This window comes from Haliotis rubra, unplaced genomic scaffold (genome assembly GCF_003918875.1).
Source record: "Haliotis rubra isolate DU_JTF1 unplaced genomic scaffold, ASM391887v1 Scf396, whole genome shotgun sequence".
NCBI lineage: Eukaryota > Metazoa > Mollusca > Gastropoda > Lepetellida > Haliotidae > Haliotis > Haliotis rubra.
Window position 1 is genome coordinate 95,917 of NW_025767075.1, and position 17,923 is coordinate 113,839.

Consider the following 17,923-nt stretch of genomic DNA (forward strand, 5'->3'; position numbering starts at 1 on the left):
CATGATACAGAAACCGTTAGACATGGGCGTTAACTCATACCTCATCAAGTGGATCGAAAACGTTCTTGTGGACAGACAGCAGTACGTGAAAGTTAACGGGGCTGTATCGAGTAAACGGACCACCAACACTGGTGCACCACAAGGCTGTGTAATATCTCCTGTTCTTTTCACCCTCTACACTAATGATTGTGCAAGCTCGATTTCAACCTGTTCAACTGTCAAGTTCACAGATAATGCAGCAATTGTCGGCAAACTGAACGACACTGATTCTGAAGAACTGTATAAAGAGGACATTAATCATTTTACGACTTGGTGTGCAGAAAACCACTTACTCTTAAATGTCACAAAAACAAAGGAACTGATAATTGACTTTCGGAGTAAACCCACAGAACTGCTTCCAGTGATAATCAACGTTGAATGTGTTGAGACAGTGTCGGAGTATAAGTATCTGGGAACCTTCATTGACTCTAAGCTGAACTGGAACTCTAACACTGAAGCCCTATACAAAAAGTGTCAACAACGTCTTCATCTCATGCGTAAACTCAGATATTTTAATGTTAACCCATCTGTGATGTCATCTATTTATGTAGCATTTTCTGATCGTACTCACTACTTAAATTTGGAATACAACCGGCTCTCTTCAGGCGTATTCTAACATTTTCCTTCCATTGTTGGTACGGGTCTCTCTCAGTTCATCTCAAATCTAAAATAGACAAAATTGTTAACACTGCAAGTAAAATCGCTGGAGTCAGATTTGAATGTTTATCATCAATATATGAGCGGCAAATCGTGAATCAAGCTGTCTGACCGTACTCACTACTTAAATTTGGAATACAACCGCCTCCCTTCAGGCCGCCGCTACAAAGTTCCAATTGTGAAAACTAAGAGAGCCCGTACATCCTTTATTCCAAGTACCATATCTCTCTTAAACAAATGTGAAGATACCTAAATCAAAGAATTTATGTAAATATGTTTGGTATCTCTCTAATGTGTCTGTAGCTCTGCTGATGTAACACAAATTCCTGAAAAGGCATAACAGCATTATTCTATTCTATTCTATTCTATTCTATTCTATATAACTTTGTTTTTTAATATTGTATTTGTGATTCACTTATGAACATGCATAGATTTGGTCTTGTCGCTCTTTGGCTTCAAAAATACTGATGCAACACTAAATTTTAACTCACTCGCTCATTTATAAAATGTCCACGTTATCTATCAAGAGCTTTGTAACATAATTGCTTTCCTTGTGTGGATTTGAATACAATAAAGGCTGATTTCCTTCTCAATATTTCATTGAAGTTCTGCCACTGCCTGTAACTCGACACAACAACGTTTACTTGAAAATGAATACATTACTCACCATTCTGGTTCCAGACAGTTTATCAGAGTGAAATACACGTAAACTTTATTATATGCCTTCATAAAGGTAACGACATATAATGGTGGTTTGTGGCTGGAATGGGAAGTTACCGAACTACGGATCAAAGGACAAATCTTAATGTGTATGTTGTGTCGTTGGCGAGATTGAGTGCTGGAGTTGTAGTGCAATGCTGTATTGAACAGATGTGCAGTTATATCACATTGTGTAAGTTTGGTATGTGAAGAAAACCCGAAGTGGTGCACGTTCAATACTTTAATGAAGTCCACAAGCATTGTTGTAGTACGAATGAAAGGGTTTTGGTCGTCAGTCTAAGGGATGTAACTCTGTACAGCAAACTGGGCCATCAAGAAACATGCATGTGTACCTATGCTACAGTCGGAATACCAGATCTGGAAACAAACGTTTTTGTGGTTGTAACCCACTGTAACACCAGAGTTCAAACTTTGATCACACACATAATGGGAGAAACGTTGGATTTCACTTGGACACCCTATATAGCCCTAACGAGCACAGGGACGTTTGTTGGGGAAGACAAAATGAACTGTGACTCGACCATGACCTCATCACATCACACCTGGCTCAGGGTATTTATCATAACTGAATAGAGATATGGATGAGGATAATACCCCTTGCACAAACGTGTTAACACACAATAACTAACATATCTATTGCTGTGGCAATATTATTGAAGCACAAACGTTTTCCGACGAACAATAATTCGTCGTGAATACAAAATGCCATTTAGAAAGTGGACAAATGTAACATATGTTATATTTGGGATTACGCTTTATTTTACTGACAGAGTGTAATCACGAATATGACATGTGTTACATCTGACCACTTTCTAAATTTCATTGCGTCTTCATAGCTTTCGGCCGTGGGAGCCGTGCCAATTTATACATATCAGAGGGGTACACAGAGTCCGCAGTCTAGACTACCAGTTGTCCGACATCAATTTTTGTGGAAGTCGCGGTAGCTGAGCGGGTTAGGCGGCTGACTTTGTGTGCTTGCGATTAGGTGCCTGACTCTGAGGGTGTAGGTTCGAATCCCGGATGGGACTTAACCCAACAAATGTGCTAAATAATTCTTCTAATTTGAAATTGTAGTTAAACATCATTACACAAACGTTAACCCCATTAAAAAAAAAGTATAAGCGTGTTGTCATTCGTACCATCGTTGTTGATTTGGAGAGAGGGGCGGTGGGGTAGTCTAGTGGTTAAAGCGTTGGCTCGTCACGCCGAAGACCCGGGTTCGAATCCCCACATGGGTAGAATGAGTGAAGCCCACTTCTGGTGTCCCCCGCCGTGATATTGCTGGAATATTGCTAAAAGCGGCGTAAAACCAAAATCAGTCAGTCAGTCAGTGATTTGGAGAGAATTCATACCCATACTCATAATGATTGTCCCTACCTGTGTTCAGACGCAGATGTCTAGGGGGGTTACAGTAACAGTACTGTTACCTGACCCTAATGTTTTATTACTGTTTTGATGCATATGTTATTGCGTATATTTACATGGTGTTCCTGTAAACTGATTGTCATTGAGAAACCGTTCCAAATTATGTTCCACAATTCCAAACATACCAAACATCCGAATTATTTCTCACTAGAATAATACCCTGCTGAATATTCTCTACGCAGAGTATATATTCATACACACATACAAATACTAAGCTTGTTATACACTTGAGGGATCTCGAGGGACAAACGAAAGCTGGAGGTATCCTGGTTGCAGTGATGCCAATTCGTTTATGTGCTGCGAGGATATAAGCGTTTTAACTTCGCTTTGATGAATATGGGATCAATGCCAGCCATAACTGACGAAAGGAACAACATTTAGGAACCATATCTACATACGACCTGATGAACGGATAGCTCAGTAGTATTGTACGCCAGGATTCGCTGTGGAGAGTTGCAACCCTTAGGTAGCTCAACGACAATGATTGGCTGGAGTCGACCTGATTGTTTCAAGGATTGTCAGTACCAGACCCGTGCTTGAGGATGTCTCCAAGGTGGTAATAACTCTAAGGCCTAAATCATTTATTGCTTTGTTGACGTCATGGTGGCACAGGGTAACTATGGTGTATATCGAATACGTTTACAATGAACAAACGCATGTTTCAAACTGTATTTTTCCCTATAACGTTATGGGTCATTCTCCAAAAAAGGCCAAATTCGTGCTATGAAAAATATGAAAATACAAAGCATCATACTGAATTATTTCATTATTGTTTTGAATGGTCAACACATTAAAAAATGCGGTCATGATAATTTGCACACAGGAAAGTAATAAAATATTTTTAAAATAAACTTTTTTGAAGTATCCACTGAAAAAAGCCGTCAGTGGTGTAACAAGCATAAAAGTATTCTTTTTCAAACTTTGATGCCAGTTAAGGAATTTTTCACATTTGTCATTATTTACAAACTTTTTTTATTTTTAAATATAAATTAAATCGTTTCATTATTCTCACATATTAAATTGTAAATTTGGCAAAAAGGGCTTGGTGTGAGAAGAATGTAATGGTAACATATGATATTTTTTTCTGAAATAACTTGTATACTTAAGACTGAACATGTTTTATGTATACAGTGGTATTAAAGCTGTTTTCAGTTATAATAAAATATCAGTCTAACTGTTAAATTATTCTTTTGAAGTAATTAAATGTTAGCAAATATGCATGTTACACCACTGATATTTTTTGATATCCTGCCTGTTACACAACTGAACTTTCTGCAACTTACTGGAACAGTAAACCAAATCAACAGCCATATGATGCTTTGGATTACTTAATAATCATCATTGGAGAACGGCTTTCCAACATGTGGCATTGGAAAACAAATGATATCAACAGTTAAGATTAAAATGTACAAATTCAAAGAATACTGTGACACCAATGACATGTTGTGTTACACCAATGATTTTTCTTTACCTCACTCTAAATAAAAATCCAAATTAATTGCCTTTAATTGATAATTAACAGATTTAAACATCTCAACAGCAAATTCTGAACACTCAGATTTTAAAAGGTTTTTAAAAAATAATATACAAAAGCAATAAAATGAACAAATTGTAGTAATATTGTTACACCAATGACATTTTTTGTTACACCACTGATTTTTATTGAATTAACTTCAAAGATAAATTCAAATTAATTGCCTTTAATTGATCACTAACAGAATTGAACAGCTCAATAGCAACTTTTGAACACTCAGATTTTAAAAGGTTTTTCAAAAATAATATTAAAAACAATAAAATGAACATATTGTAGTAATACTGTTACACCAATGACATTTTTTGTTACACCACTGATTCTTCTGAACTTTATATACTAATATACCAGAAAAAATTACCTTCACAGACTTTACATGAGTTAATGGTCATAAAATATACTGGATAAATACAATGCAAAGCAGTCGAGTTTTGTGAACAAGTGACTTAAATGAACATTTTGTCAGTGGTGTAACAAAAACTGTCAGTGGCGTAACATTTTACCACTGACAGTTACACCACTGACCTATTCCCACTTTTATGAACTTTATAACAATTAATGCTCCCTAACCACAGACCACCTGGCATAAATGTTGATGTTTTAGCAACTTTGATGTACTTTAAATAAACATTGTTATGAAAAAGAACACATGAATAAGAAATCAACCTTTCACCACTGACTCGATAAAAAGTAATGATATAAGGTAGACTCCCCAACTGCATCAAACTTCAACATCAAAATAAAATTTGGCCTCCACAAAACTTCTGCCACGAGAAGAAAGTCATCAGCAAAGGGACCATTTAGTGTTTCATATTTTTTACTCAAACGAGATAATTATTACTGTCACAAGTTTATATTCGTTACACCACTGACTGTGACATTTTGGACAGTCATTGTTTTCATTGTAATTAAGTGATTTTCATTTTGTTTTCAATATTTCATGCAGGAATGTGTTTTTAATATTGGTGTTTCATTCTAAATCTTTAAAAAATATGTATAAATACCCTGGAATTTAAACTTTATGGTACTGCAAAGTGATCTCGCTGTCCACTGACAGTGGTTTTTCTTTCAAAATGATGATAAAAACCCAATTTTGTCCCAAAAATAACAAACAGGTACACCATTTTACATCATTATGAGGAACACAATACATTTTTCTTCATAATATGATTTTTGGAAAAAAATTCAAAAACAATATTTTCAGAGCAATGTGTTACTGACCAAAAGTTGGGCAAATTTTGAGAATGACCCTTATATGCATTTAAATCCGTCGTTATAACAGAAGTTTCCCATGCAACACAAGTGAAATATTGCTCAAAGCCATGTTAAAACCAACCATTACCATTCATAAACAACCAAATTATTTCCCGTTCTAATCCAGCGGACACGTCGTCTGGGTGTCTAAGGACCGCACAGAGATCGGGAGTTTTGTGTTTTAGAGACTAACAGGATCGGGTGGTCAGGCTCGCTAGCTTGGTTGACACATGTAATCGGTTCCCAGTTGCGTAGATCGATGCTCATGCTGTTGATCACTGGATTGTCTGGTCCAGACTCGATTATTTACAGACCGCCGCCATATAGCTGGAATATTGCTGAGTGCGGCGTAAAACTAAACTCACTCACTCACTTTCTTTAATCGTAGCATATGTGTCTTTTTAAATTGTAAGTCCCCATTGTCCCTAGTATGGTTATCTTCCTTTAGCTGATGGCGATCTATAGTCCTATTGTATAATGTATCGTGTATTGAAATAATGTTTTATGGTTGAGCGCTAGTTTTATATATAAATCTGTGATATTCTAGTTATTTTACTGTCTTTGTTGACAGGTAGATATTATCATTATATTGCTTCAGTTCTATCTTATTAATACAAACATTTGGGGGTCACGATATGCCTGAAATATTGCCGATGTGACTTTATATTACAACTCACTCACTCAATGTCAAAAATGTCATTTCTCCTAACATGCAATATGCGACCTTACACTGGTATTCATTGAATACCTATCTTAGCTACCTCATTTACATTTGCGCTCATCAACACGCTGAAAATAAGTGAGTGAGTGAGTGAGTGAGTGAGTGAGTGAGTGAATACTTAACGTCACATCCGCAATGTTTCAGCCATATCGTAACGAGAACAATTTTGACGTTGATAAAGAATATGTGTATATTGTCAAACATGTCGTCAAGGGACGGTAAAGCAACTATATTTTATAGATTATCACAGTTAGAATTAGAACTAGTATGTTAAGTTAAAACAAATAGCATTTTATGGGACAATACAACATATAGACAGGCTACAGATCCCCAACACCTGAAGGTAGATCACCATACTAGGGACCATGGGGACTTACACAAAACAATATGTGAGTGAGTTAAGATTTTAAGTCACATCGGCAGTATTTCAGCCATACCGTGATTATATCAAGTTATATATTAATAATAATTATAGGTGAAGTATAAAAACCTGTTAACGAAGAAAAGTAAACAACCAGACCATCACAGATATAAATTTTAAAACTATTGATTAAAGTTAAAACATTGTAACAATACATGACAAGACAATATAAAAACAGGTTATAGATCGCCAACTAGGGACCGTGGGGACATACAGTAACTTTGCTACCTGCATGGACCCTAGTTGGATTTACACCATCCCTTCAGCCGCTCGCGATTGTAGGAAAATTTAGCCATAATTCAAAATAACAAAATTATTACGTTAAAAAATGGTAAGTTTAAAGTTTAACTTTGAATGTTTAGGCACTTACGTACTCTGTCAAGGGGACAATAATGTTACGATACTTTAATCCCCTTTGAGGATACAGCCAATATAGTCCGTTTGACTTCATTTTTGATCGATGAATTGCTCACTAACACAATATCTAATACTTGTAACAAAACCAAGTTTTGCACAGTCACATGAAATCGACAGACAAACTCTGATGATTTGTCTCTTAATTTTGGACACCCGAATGACAAAGTTGTTTAACAAACGATCATTATTTTGTTGTCACTTTTCGCTATTTCTTAGGGGACCACTTCCTGGTAGAATAGTCAGGTAATCAACATGCGTGTGCAGTGAAATTTCAATCTCACACGTACAACGCACGTAGAATGTCTATCAATATATATAAGAGCTGTTAGTATGAACTTTGCTTCTGTTGTGAATATTGAGCTGTTATCTGGTAATCTAGAGGATTTTGGTCTGGATCCACAGTGGCACAAGCAACTGCTCCACCATATTTGGACCCAATTGTAAATAAGGATTTGTATATATTATATTTACATTTTAATTGATTAAATTATTGTTCATATTGTAATTCATTACTTTCATACTTTTTAAATGTGGTTAATGTTAAGTCAACCTGTGGCCTCACTAATTGCCAAGGAGGAGAAGAAAGATCCCTTCTTTGAAATGGTTTCTCCCTTATGTTGTACTATATTAAACACGGGTGCCTTCACACCTCTGTCACATTTGTCGATTTTTACGTCTTTTTTCTGCAATTCGCATCGTTCATCGCAAGTTTTCAATTATGTTTCCCAGCCAGGGCAGACCACAAGGAACCTAGCCACCCCATACAGCCAATGGACCCCAGGCACCACCGGCAACCCAGGCAGCTCAACAGGCTACCCCTACGACAGAGGCGCCGGCACAGGCCTCGTCACAGAGCTTATCGTCCTCATCATCGATATCTACAACCCCTTTATTGGCAGTGGCACAACGGGTTATGACCTCCGTGAATGTGAGTAAACACAATATTTGTTAATTGTTTCTGCAGCACACGTGTTACTTGTTCTAAACGTTTTTAATTTGTCACCTGGCTCTTTACACGCCTACTGTATATATTCCTATATAGCATATGTCTAAAATGGTTGTGTTCCTTACTAAATTGAGTGGATGAGTGAGAAATCATTGACAGGCAATCCTGTATGAACGCGTTGAACCGATGACCGGTCAATTTATGAGGTGGACACTTGAGCCACCAGTCTCCCTACTACTGTCACGGGTTGTATCACAACTGTGCAGACTGATGGCCGTGATATCAGACACTATACTGTCTTGTTCGGACACACTTGCAGACAGCTGTAATATGTCTGAAGTATTCCTGGGTGCTCAGTTAAACAGCAAACAAAGCAGAATAATTCAGCTATATTTTACATGCACACACACTTTGAATAGAGATATTTAGACAGATGATTACAGTAGGATGACTCGTCTTCTATTTGTTATGTTGCAGTTTGTTGAAGGCCGGCTACAGAAGCTGCAGGAAGAGCTTCGATCTCTCCGGGTACAGACTACTGGAGCAGGAAGACATCCAGCTGACAGCCAAGGAAAAGCCTAACAACCCAATGTGAACATGATAAGTTGTTTGATGTCGCCTAGTGTTATCACAATTCGTACATACGGCGTACATACGGTCTTCTCTCTGCATAATAAGATAATGGATTATCGACCACCTGGAAATACTCTTTGGCTGTTAATATAACTTTTAAATAATTGTAATCAGTTCTTGGAAGTTCACGCTGATTGGGCTTTTGATCCGTCTAGTCCACCTAGAATTGTTGTCCTAATATGCCAAACAAAATACAAAAATATCAAGCACAGTGGTTTTCCGTGTGTTACTAATCATGAGTACAGGCACATTATCTGTACTGTGTCCTTTTGGTTTTACAACTTTACAGTTAGCGAGCACAGAAACGTCCACATCAGCTGTTGTGACGTCGGTCACCGTAGCCACCCAGACGGTGCCAACTGTGAGAAGGAAGCGAGGAAGGGATGTTGGGGCTGCGAGGGTCAACCTCTACAGAAAATACAGGAAAAGATTTCGAAAGAGGCTAAAACATGTCAACGCAAACTTTCCATGTGCTGGATTGACTACAAAAATGCATGTGACTGTCCCTCATGAACGGATTCTGAAGTCTCTTCATTGTATTGGCCTTCCTGGGCGACTGCATGATTTACTCAAGTCTTTGGGGTAAATCATTTCGCCAAGAAGTAGGCATCCCCATGCTCCCCTCCTTGCTAATCTGTTTCCTTATGCATTGAATCAGAATGTTTGCTTGGGTTGGCAAAATCAAGACAATGTAATATGGCTTCCTCATTAAATATCGTTCAGTAACCATCATATAGCCAATTGCCTTCCACTGATTTACCCACCTGAACTTGAAATTCAGGTGACATGTGAGACCGCCTCACTGTTCCATATTTATACCTAGGCATAAAGAGTAAGAGTGACCCCTAAAAATCTTCACATTGGTGTTTACATTTTACAATTTTTCCTTTTAGCAGGATTTCAACGATGGTCATGCCACTCTTGCCAAGAAGTTCGTTCGATCAAGATTACAACTGACACGAGTCAGTTCCCTGCCTTCGACATAGTGTAGTATGGGGAATGGGGAATGGGGAACGTTACGCACGTGTTCTGTTCTGGATTAGCTGTGTACTCTTATATTAATCTCGACTTGGCCTTGAGCTGCTTGTGTTGATCGGACTCCTTACAGCGTCCCGGAGACGAAGCAACACACAGGAGCCTGGCCCACAAGGTTTATTATGTTCTGAGTGCAACATTAGTAAGCAAAACGGGGCGGTGGGGTAGCCTAGTGGTTTAAGCGTTGGCTCGTCACGCCGAAGACCCGGGTTCGAATCCGCACATGGGTACAATGTGTGAAGCCCATTTCTGGTGTCCCCCGCCGTGATGTTGCTGGAATATTGCTAAAAGCGGCGTACAACCAAACTCGGTCAGTAAGCAAAACTGTGACAGCAGACGCAAACCAGGAAGATACTGGCTGATATGAGTTGGTGAAAAGTGGAGGTAAAACATGGCATAAATACTGATAATGCTCACAGTATTTCCCACCAAAAACATTGCCTTCTTAACAGTGTTTGCACGCCAGAATACTATTACTGTGTTTGTACAATATATTTGGTTCAACCTAACACACGGTCATACAAAATTGCCATTGACGTTTTTTATCGTTTGTTTATCTGTCAGGAAAAGTGAGAATGTGATGTAGAAAGTGTTTGTGATACGGAGAATTGCATTGTGTAACCAATATCGAGTGAGTGAGCGAATGAGTGAGTGAGAGATTGTGGAAAGCTTTACGCCGGTTTCAACTTGGGACATAAACAAAATGACCCATGTGGGGAGGCGAACCTTGACCTTCGAACCATTTAAACCACAAAACCACCCCCACCGTCAATTCCTGTCAGAGAGTTTGAATACCGCAATCCGCAAGCACGGGAGTCTAATAGCTTACAGTCATCATCGTACCTTCATACATATGTTCAGCAATAACAGGCGTCGATGTACAAGTGAGTCGGTAAAAACATGTTCAGCGTGTATATTGAAACCCGGCCCTTACAGATGCGGGTAGGAATCGGTGTTCAGCAACCCATGTTGTCGTAAGAGGCAACTAACGGGATCGGGTGGTCGGACTCGCTGACATTTTTGACACATGTCATCGTATCCTAATTGCGTAGATTGATGCTCATGATGTTAATCACTGGATTGCCTGGTCCAGACTCAATTATTTACAGACCGCCGCCACATAGCTGGAATATTGCTGAGTGCAGCGTAAAACTAAACTCACTCACTCACTCACTCAATTGTTTGGTTTGGTTTGAAGCTGATGAATTATAAGAAAGGTTTGCTACTTTATGAGTGACAAATCTTGTCACTCTGGATTGACAACGGTATAAACATCTATACTGAAACGTCACATCATAATACTATAAATAAGTCGTTACCCATAAAGTAGCATAGTTTTCTTTGTGGAGCTGTTTTATCAAGAAACTGTACACATTAACAACTGACAGCCAACCACTTTCCCGAAAAATAATGGCTGTAGACTTTAGAGTGGCTTCACTCATATGAGTTTGTATTTACCGTGAAACCCTTTCCCTGTAAATGAGAGATGTTGACAGTCCAGATATTCATTTACAGCAACTCAGGCAGTGCTCGTATCGGGATATAGAAGCATGCGCTGTTGTGCACCGTTGTTGTATAGCATGTGTAAATGAGTTGCATAATGTTCCTGTTTTTATTATAACGACAATACTTTATAGCTGCCCCATGGTCCCTAGTATGGTGATCTACCCTCAGTTGTTGGCGATCTATAGCCTAGTTGTATATTGTGTTGTCCTCTATAGTAAAAATGTTTTAGATTTAAATGCTAGTTTTACATTTATATATGTGATATTCTAGTTGTTTCAATGTCCTTTGTTTACATGATTATATAATCTATTTTTACTTATTGTTAATCTATAACTTGTTTTAGTCACGATATGGCTGAAATATTGCCAAAGTGACTTTACATTTTAACTCACTCAATCACTTTATAACTGTTGAGACGACTTCCTCGTTGCACAGAAATACCTCGGTGAAATAGATAAGCGGGTATTGAAAACAAGTCAGACCGGTATTCAAGTTTAGTAACCGAACAAATGGTTTATGTTGACAGAACAGCATGTACTGAAATACGACACAGGAATCCTTTGTATACAGAGCTTGTCTCATTCACTGTGGACTATGTAAGAAACTAAGAATATTGATCCTTGACTTCACCTGAATGTATAGAAATAACATTTCACATCCTGGTCATGTTGTAACCAGTATACAAGGTAATACTACTTTACAATACTGGCCATGTATGTAGCTTTGTGTCGAAACACATGCCATATTTTGTTGAAACTTGTGAGAACACAAGTAGATGGTAGTGAGTGTTGCTGTCGCCGTCCTGTTTTGTTTCCATACGATGTGGATGCTTGAAGTCATTTTAAGACATATTTTGGAATGTGTGACGCTACAATGAAGATCCGGAACATACTGGTCTGTGTGTGGATAGGCGTTATCCGTGCAGCTATGCCAGGTAATGGTGAGTGTGAGTGTATGTGCCTGTGAAATGTCTACCCCACAATGTGCGCCTACACATACAAATGATTATTCCGTATTAAATTGAATTAATTGAACGCCTTGTGAGTCCCCCACTCATTTAATGTACATATATCTGACAAAACATGATAATCATTCGTCGTTCAGTCGTCACGCTGAACGATTCCACAAACGGGTTCAATTAATACAATGTGTGAAGCACATTCTAACAATAGGATAATATTGTATGCGTTGTCTCGGTATTTGTTATCGATTGACGTTTTTGTACAATATCATACACTGATTCAGTGTATTGTGCAGTGTATTATGTGAAAACTGATAAGCGTGGTTAGCGTCAAGATAACTGGCAACTAACACAGATAACATCATAAACTGTTCTATTAACTTTAATTATGATTCCTTTGCTTCCCCAGCTGAATTTTTACTGACGAGCTCACCAGTTACAGCAACAGACGGAGAACTCCTCACCTTGATCTGTAGCGGCTCATCTGGTTCTGTGGTAAACATGGTATGGTTGCAGAACAATACAACAAAGGTCATTACACAAAATAGCAACAATTGTATTAAGCAACCACCCCCTGTGGGGAATAATAACACCAACCGTTTCAGTGTGAGCTGCAATGACACGGTCCACAGTATACAGTTTTGTTTCAACTCCACTACAGACCAGGGAGGATGGCAGTGCGGGAAGTATGTAACCGATACCTACACATATCCGAGAAGCAGCATTTATAATATAGGTGGGTATGACGTATTCACTGTATTCATTTTATATTTTTGACAATAGAGTAAAATGTAAGCAATGTAATCATCTATTGGCATACACAAATTTAATAAACACGTCAGTGACAGACACGTGCTGTTTGAAGACAAACAACATTCTGAATAAGGATTTACACATTATCGAAGAAATCTTTGCGGAAATATATTTAATTATTTGGAACCTGTGTCTGTTTTAATTTCACTGTGTATAGAACAATATTACAAGTAATAAGATCGACTGAAATCAATGGCTATGTTCTCAAAGCATACTCATCATTCACAGATATAAACACTCGTCTCAGAAATAAGGAGGAACATGCACAAATATCAAGTCAATGACTAATCTACTTTCAGGTGTTGCAAGTCCGGTCACGTCAACTCAGTCTTCATCAACAACAACCCGGTGTATGGAGACTACGTCCGAACCTGGGACAGTGACGCCACAGAAAGGTTGTTCTCTCTGAGATGAACATATCGTACTCAGGATATCTACAGGATAACGATATCCTGATCAGTGGAGCATGAACAGTTTAAATAGGAAGTCAGACCAGACAGTAGGAGTTGTTACTGAACGATTTACAGGTCGTTACAGTGGTGAAATACTAAATTGCGTTTAAAAAGTGACATTCTTTATGTAAACATAATACTCAGGCAGACAGCTTCACTGCGTGTATTTATGTGATTATGAAAAAGTGTAACGACTCTGACATGCATGTTATCATGGGTGTATGCTGTTTCCTAATGGGAATTCTTGGAATTAACTGTAACCAAGTATATCTGCACAATACCAAGTGTTATGTGTAGTGACCTTTTAACTTAATATGTTGCACACACGATGAGATATATTGGGAAATGTCAGGCTGAGAGTAAAACGTCAAAGACTGGGTATTATACATCTATATCAAATAATACGTGAATTAATTGCCGTTTTATGACGTACTGTTTACCACAAAGGTTAGCGGTAGCTGATCCGCAACGATCGTCAAACAATGACAGCAACATTTTACTTCTTTGTTTGGTATTCTAGAAGTTGAGGAGATGAAGAATGAGGACAATATTTATGGATATACATAGATTCTAATATCGTTGTCAAGCAAGTGTTTCGACATTAAAATCTATGTCGAAGCGTCGCCTATACAGAATAAAGAATACAATTGTCCTCATTCTTTAGCTACACTTTAATCTCGTATTATGACGCCACAGTAACGTCCTCATTGATCGTCCATTATACTATCGCCCCGGGACTTTTTGTTTTCAGTTATAGATTACCGTTTTCCCTTTTCATGGTTAAAGGCTTTTAAGAACAAAAATACCAGTAACCATTTTTATGCGAAAGGCGAGTGGTTTCCTTTTGGGCCTCAAAAGTAACATGAATAAGGATTAATATACTATCGAACAAATCGTTGCTGAAATATACTTCATCCATTTGGAACAGGGGGCTCTTTCAATTTCACTGTGTATCTTAGAAAATATTAAAACAATATACTGAAATGAATGGCTACGTTCTACAAGCCTAATGCTTAAGAAGTAGGTTCATCATATAAACAGAGATAAACACTCGTCTCTCAGGTAAGGGGGAACATGCCCAAACGTCAATTGAATGACCAGTCTAATTTCAGTAGTTTCAAGCTCTGTCATGTCAACTCTGTCTTCAACAACAACGACCCAGTATATGGAGACTACGTCCGAACCTGGGACAGTGACATCACAGAAAGGTAATTCTCTCTGATATGTACATATCGTACTCGCTTCCTATTCCAGTTCCAATAATTATCTTTGACATCACAGTAAAAACAGCTAAAAACTGATGTCAGTGACAGACACGTGCCCTTTGAAAACAATCGAAACATCAAGTCAATGACCAATCTACTTCCAGGTGTTGCAAGTCCTGACACGTCAAGTCAGTCTTCATCAACAACGACCCGGTATATGGAGACTACGTCCGAACCTGGGACAGTGACACCACAGGAAGGTAGTTCTCTCTGAGAGTTTCAGTTCCTGTTCCACTGTTCCTGTGAAATATTGAAGAACATAAAATATTGATGTCTTTCAGTGGCATTTAGAAGTTGTACATTGATGTCCAAGATATTTTTATAGATTAAGCTTCTTATTAATTTCTCTCACGACGTTCCGAGACCATTCCAGGTCCCTTCTTCACCTGATAAAGGGACCTGGAATGGTCTCGAAACGTCGTGAGAGAAATTAAAAAGAAATTTAATCCATAAAAATATCTTGGACATAAAATATTGAGCTTAGAAACTGCCCTGACATTTGGGAAGATTGTCAGACTGTGTTTTTGTATTAACCATTATGAAAAGGTCGTGTATGTTGTTTCATAATGCGAAAGAGGAAAGTAAACACTCAAAGATATACCAAATTTGTGACGTATTTGAACAATGACGACAACATTGTAATCATTGGAACGTAATAACTATTATATATACGCTATTGTAGTTTTAACGACTTGCTAAAAGTAATTACTCTACCGAATAGAAACTCTTTTATGCGAAAGTGTAGCGAGGCCTCGATAATGTAACGTTTACTTGGTAACAGGTAACAATTGCTAAGGATTTCGTTCTCCTTAATTTGAAGTTAGTTTCTGTCCTATAAATTCTAAAGGTACCCGTCTTAAGAGAGGCTCAATACTCTGAATACAGACGTGCATGATGACAATCTCTTACATGCGAACATCTGTTTAGTCATTGAATTGCACTGCAATATTTATTATAAGCTATTAACCATCCATAATGGGGAACAAAGTACACTGGTCAATACAAGCATACAAAAGCAAGGCCTCTTGACGTGATCAGTGTAGAGACGATATTGCATATCAGTTAGCGATTTTATTGTCGAGAATGATATGTTGTTAGAGTGAGTGAGTGAGTGGGTTTAGTTTTACGCCGCTTTTAGCAATATTACAGCAATATCACGGCGGGTGGAAAACAGAAATGGGCTTCGCACATTGTACCCATGTGGGGAATCGAACCCAGGTCTTCAGCGTGATGAGCGGACGCTTTAACCACTAGGCTACCCCACCGCCCGATTTGTTGTTAGAAGTGATTTACACCAGTCAGTGTTTGTAGTGTAGTGACACCCAGACATAATTATTCCTACTCCAGTATGACGTTGTCGATGTTGTTAGAAATGAAAGGTCATCTTATCAACCAGGTCACTGAGTCTGACTTTCACAACCTGGGATTTATGCAAGCATAACACATTAAAAGTAAAGTAATGTAGCGCATGTTACCTCCCCCTGACATTTCAAGCTGTGTCCTTATTATATCTAGAACCACATTTGGGGTACTAATGCTCAGTGAGACCTTTACATGACATTTTCTAACACTGCAGACAGACCCGTGAAGATCCGGGTTAGAACTGATCTTCAGTAACCCATGCTTGTCGTAAGAAGCGACTAACGGGATCGGATCGTCAGGCTTGCTGACTTGGTTGACACATGTCATCGGATCCCAATTGCGAAGATCGATGCTCATGCTGTTGATCACTGGATTGTCTGGTCCAGACTCGATTATTTACAGACTACCACCATATAGCTGGAATATTGCTGAGTGCGGCTTAAAACAAAACTCACTCACTCACTCACAATCCACACATATAACCTCTCAATCGTGACAAGCTGTATCTGTCTGTGTCCTGGACCAACCATTATACTGTCTTTCAGTCTCTACAGATGACGATGATTCAGTTACCATCTACATCGTGGTTGGGGCTGTATGTGGAGGCGTTTTGCTTGCCGTCGTTATCGTGGGCATCGTGTGTATCCGACGGAGAAGACAAGCAGCCCGTGGGTATTTGTACTGAACTGTAACACAGGTTTCGCTGATATAACATTTTGGCAAAAACAGAAACAATTATGTCTAACCTAAAAGGCAGTTTAAATACTGGAAGTAATATCATATATATATTGTGCGTTTACAATCAGGTATTTTTATTGATTGTCACAGTAATATCTTGTTAACGGTCACGGTGCAGCATAACACCGAACATTTCTCTTTCCAGGTCAGAAGGAAAATATCAAAGGAGAAAAGAACGTTACGGCGTGAGTATATTACAATGACGTACACAAACATTTTACACAAAACATGGAAGCTCACGCATCCAAATTCACACACAAACACATTTGAACACATACTCACGGGGGACGGTGGGGTAGCCTAGTGGTTAAAGCGTTCGCTCGTCACGCCGAAGACCCGAGTTCGATTCCCCACACGGGTACAATGTGTGAAACCTATTTCTGGTGTCTCCCGCCGTGATAGTGCTGTATTATTGCTAAAAGCGGCGTAAAACTAAACTCACTCACTCACGGATGCTCCACGCACACAGAGAAAGGGGCTAATATATGATGCCACACGTCTCCTTCTTCTCCCACTCCCTTACAATGTGAATGTTTAAAGTTGTTTGTTGAAGATGATTTACATTGCTTGTCACACATATAAGTTATTTCAGTTTTTCTTCCAGGACTCAAGTTTATCAAAACGCAGCAAGTTGCGACATGGGTATGTTTTATCAATCATCTTATTGTCATTTGTACAACTCGATGATAAAATAACTGAATTTGGAATCAGACTGCAGGTGGCAACTGTGGTACAGGACCTCTTCTACATGGAGTCAAATATTTGTATTATACTGCCGATACTTACCTGAATAAGAGCTCCTTCGACGTCCCCGTCTCTCCAATCAACGTTATCCTTGCAATGTTTCATGTGTGATATTCCACGTTCTGTTATGAGGTGTTTTGTATATTTTAGTCGAAAATGAGTTGTATAGACGGTCACGTGATATCTTCCCTACCAACGAAGCTGAAAATCAGGAGGACGACTTCATTATGTCAGGTGACACTGCCTTATAACATGTCTCTTATAAATGTTACAATGAAGACTT

At 38.5% G+C, this 17,923-nt stretch overlaps 2 protein-coding genes across 2 annotated transcripts in view; both read left to right on the forward strand.

Annotated features, from left to right (window-relative positions):
• Positions 1-17,923, forward strand: part of LOC124286911 (mucin-5AC-like) — a 115,657-nt gene that overhangs the window by 81,627 nt on the left and 16,107 nt on the right. The window contains exons 11-15 of the mRNA XM_046723356.1: positions 14,901-14,996; positions 16,704-16,826; positions 17,042-17,081; positions 17,501-17,538; positions 17,791-17,874. Of these exons, the coding sequence (XP_046579312.1) occupies positions 14,901-14,996; positions 16,704-16,826; positions 17,042-17,081; positions 17,501-17,538; positions 17,791-17,874 (381 nt within the window). The remainder of the gene's footprint in view (positions 1-14,900; positions 14,997-16,703; positions 16,827-17,041; positions 17,082-17,500; positions 17,539-17,790; positions 17,875-17,923) is intronic.
• Positions 11,943-13,594, forward strand: LOC124286921. Its single transcript, XM_046723380.1, has 3 exons — positions 11,943-12,245; positions 12,676-13,002; positions 13,379-13,594. Exons 1-3 carry the CDS (start codon positions 12,164-12,166, stop codon positions 13,486-13,488), a joined length of 519 nt encoding a protein of 172 aa, XP_046579336.1. The 5' UTR covers positions 11,943-12,163; the 3' UTR covers positions 13,489-13,594.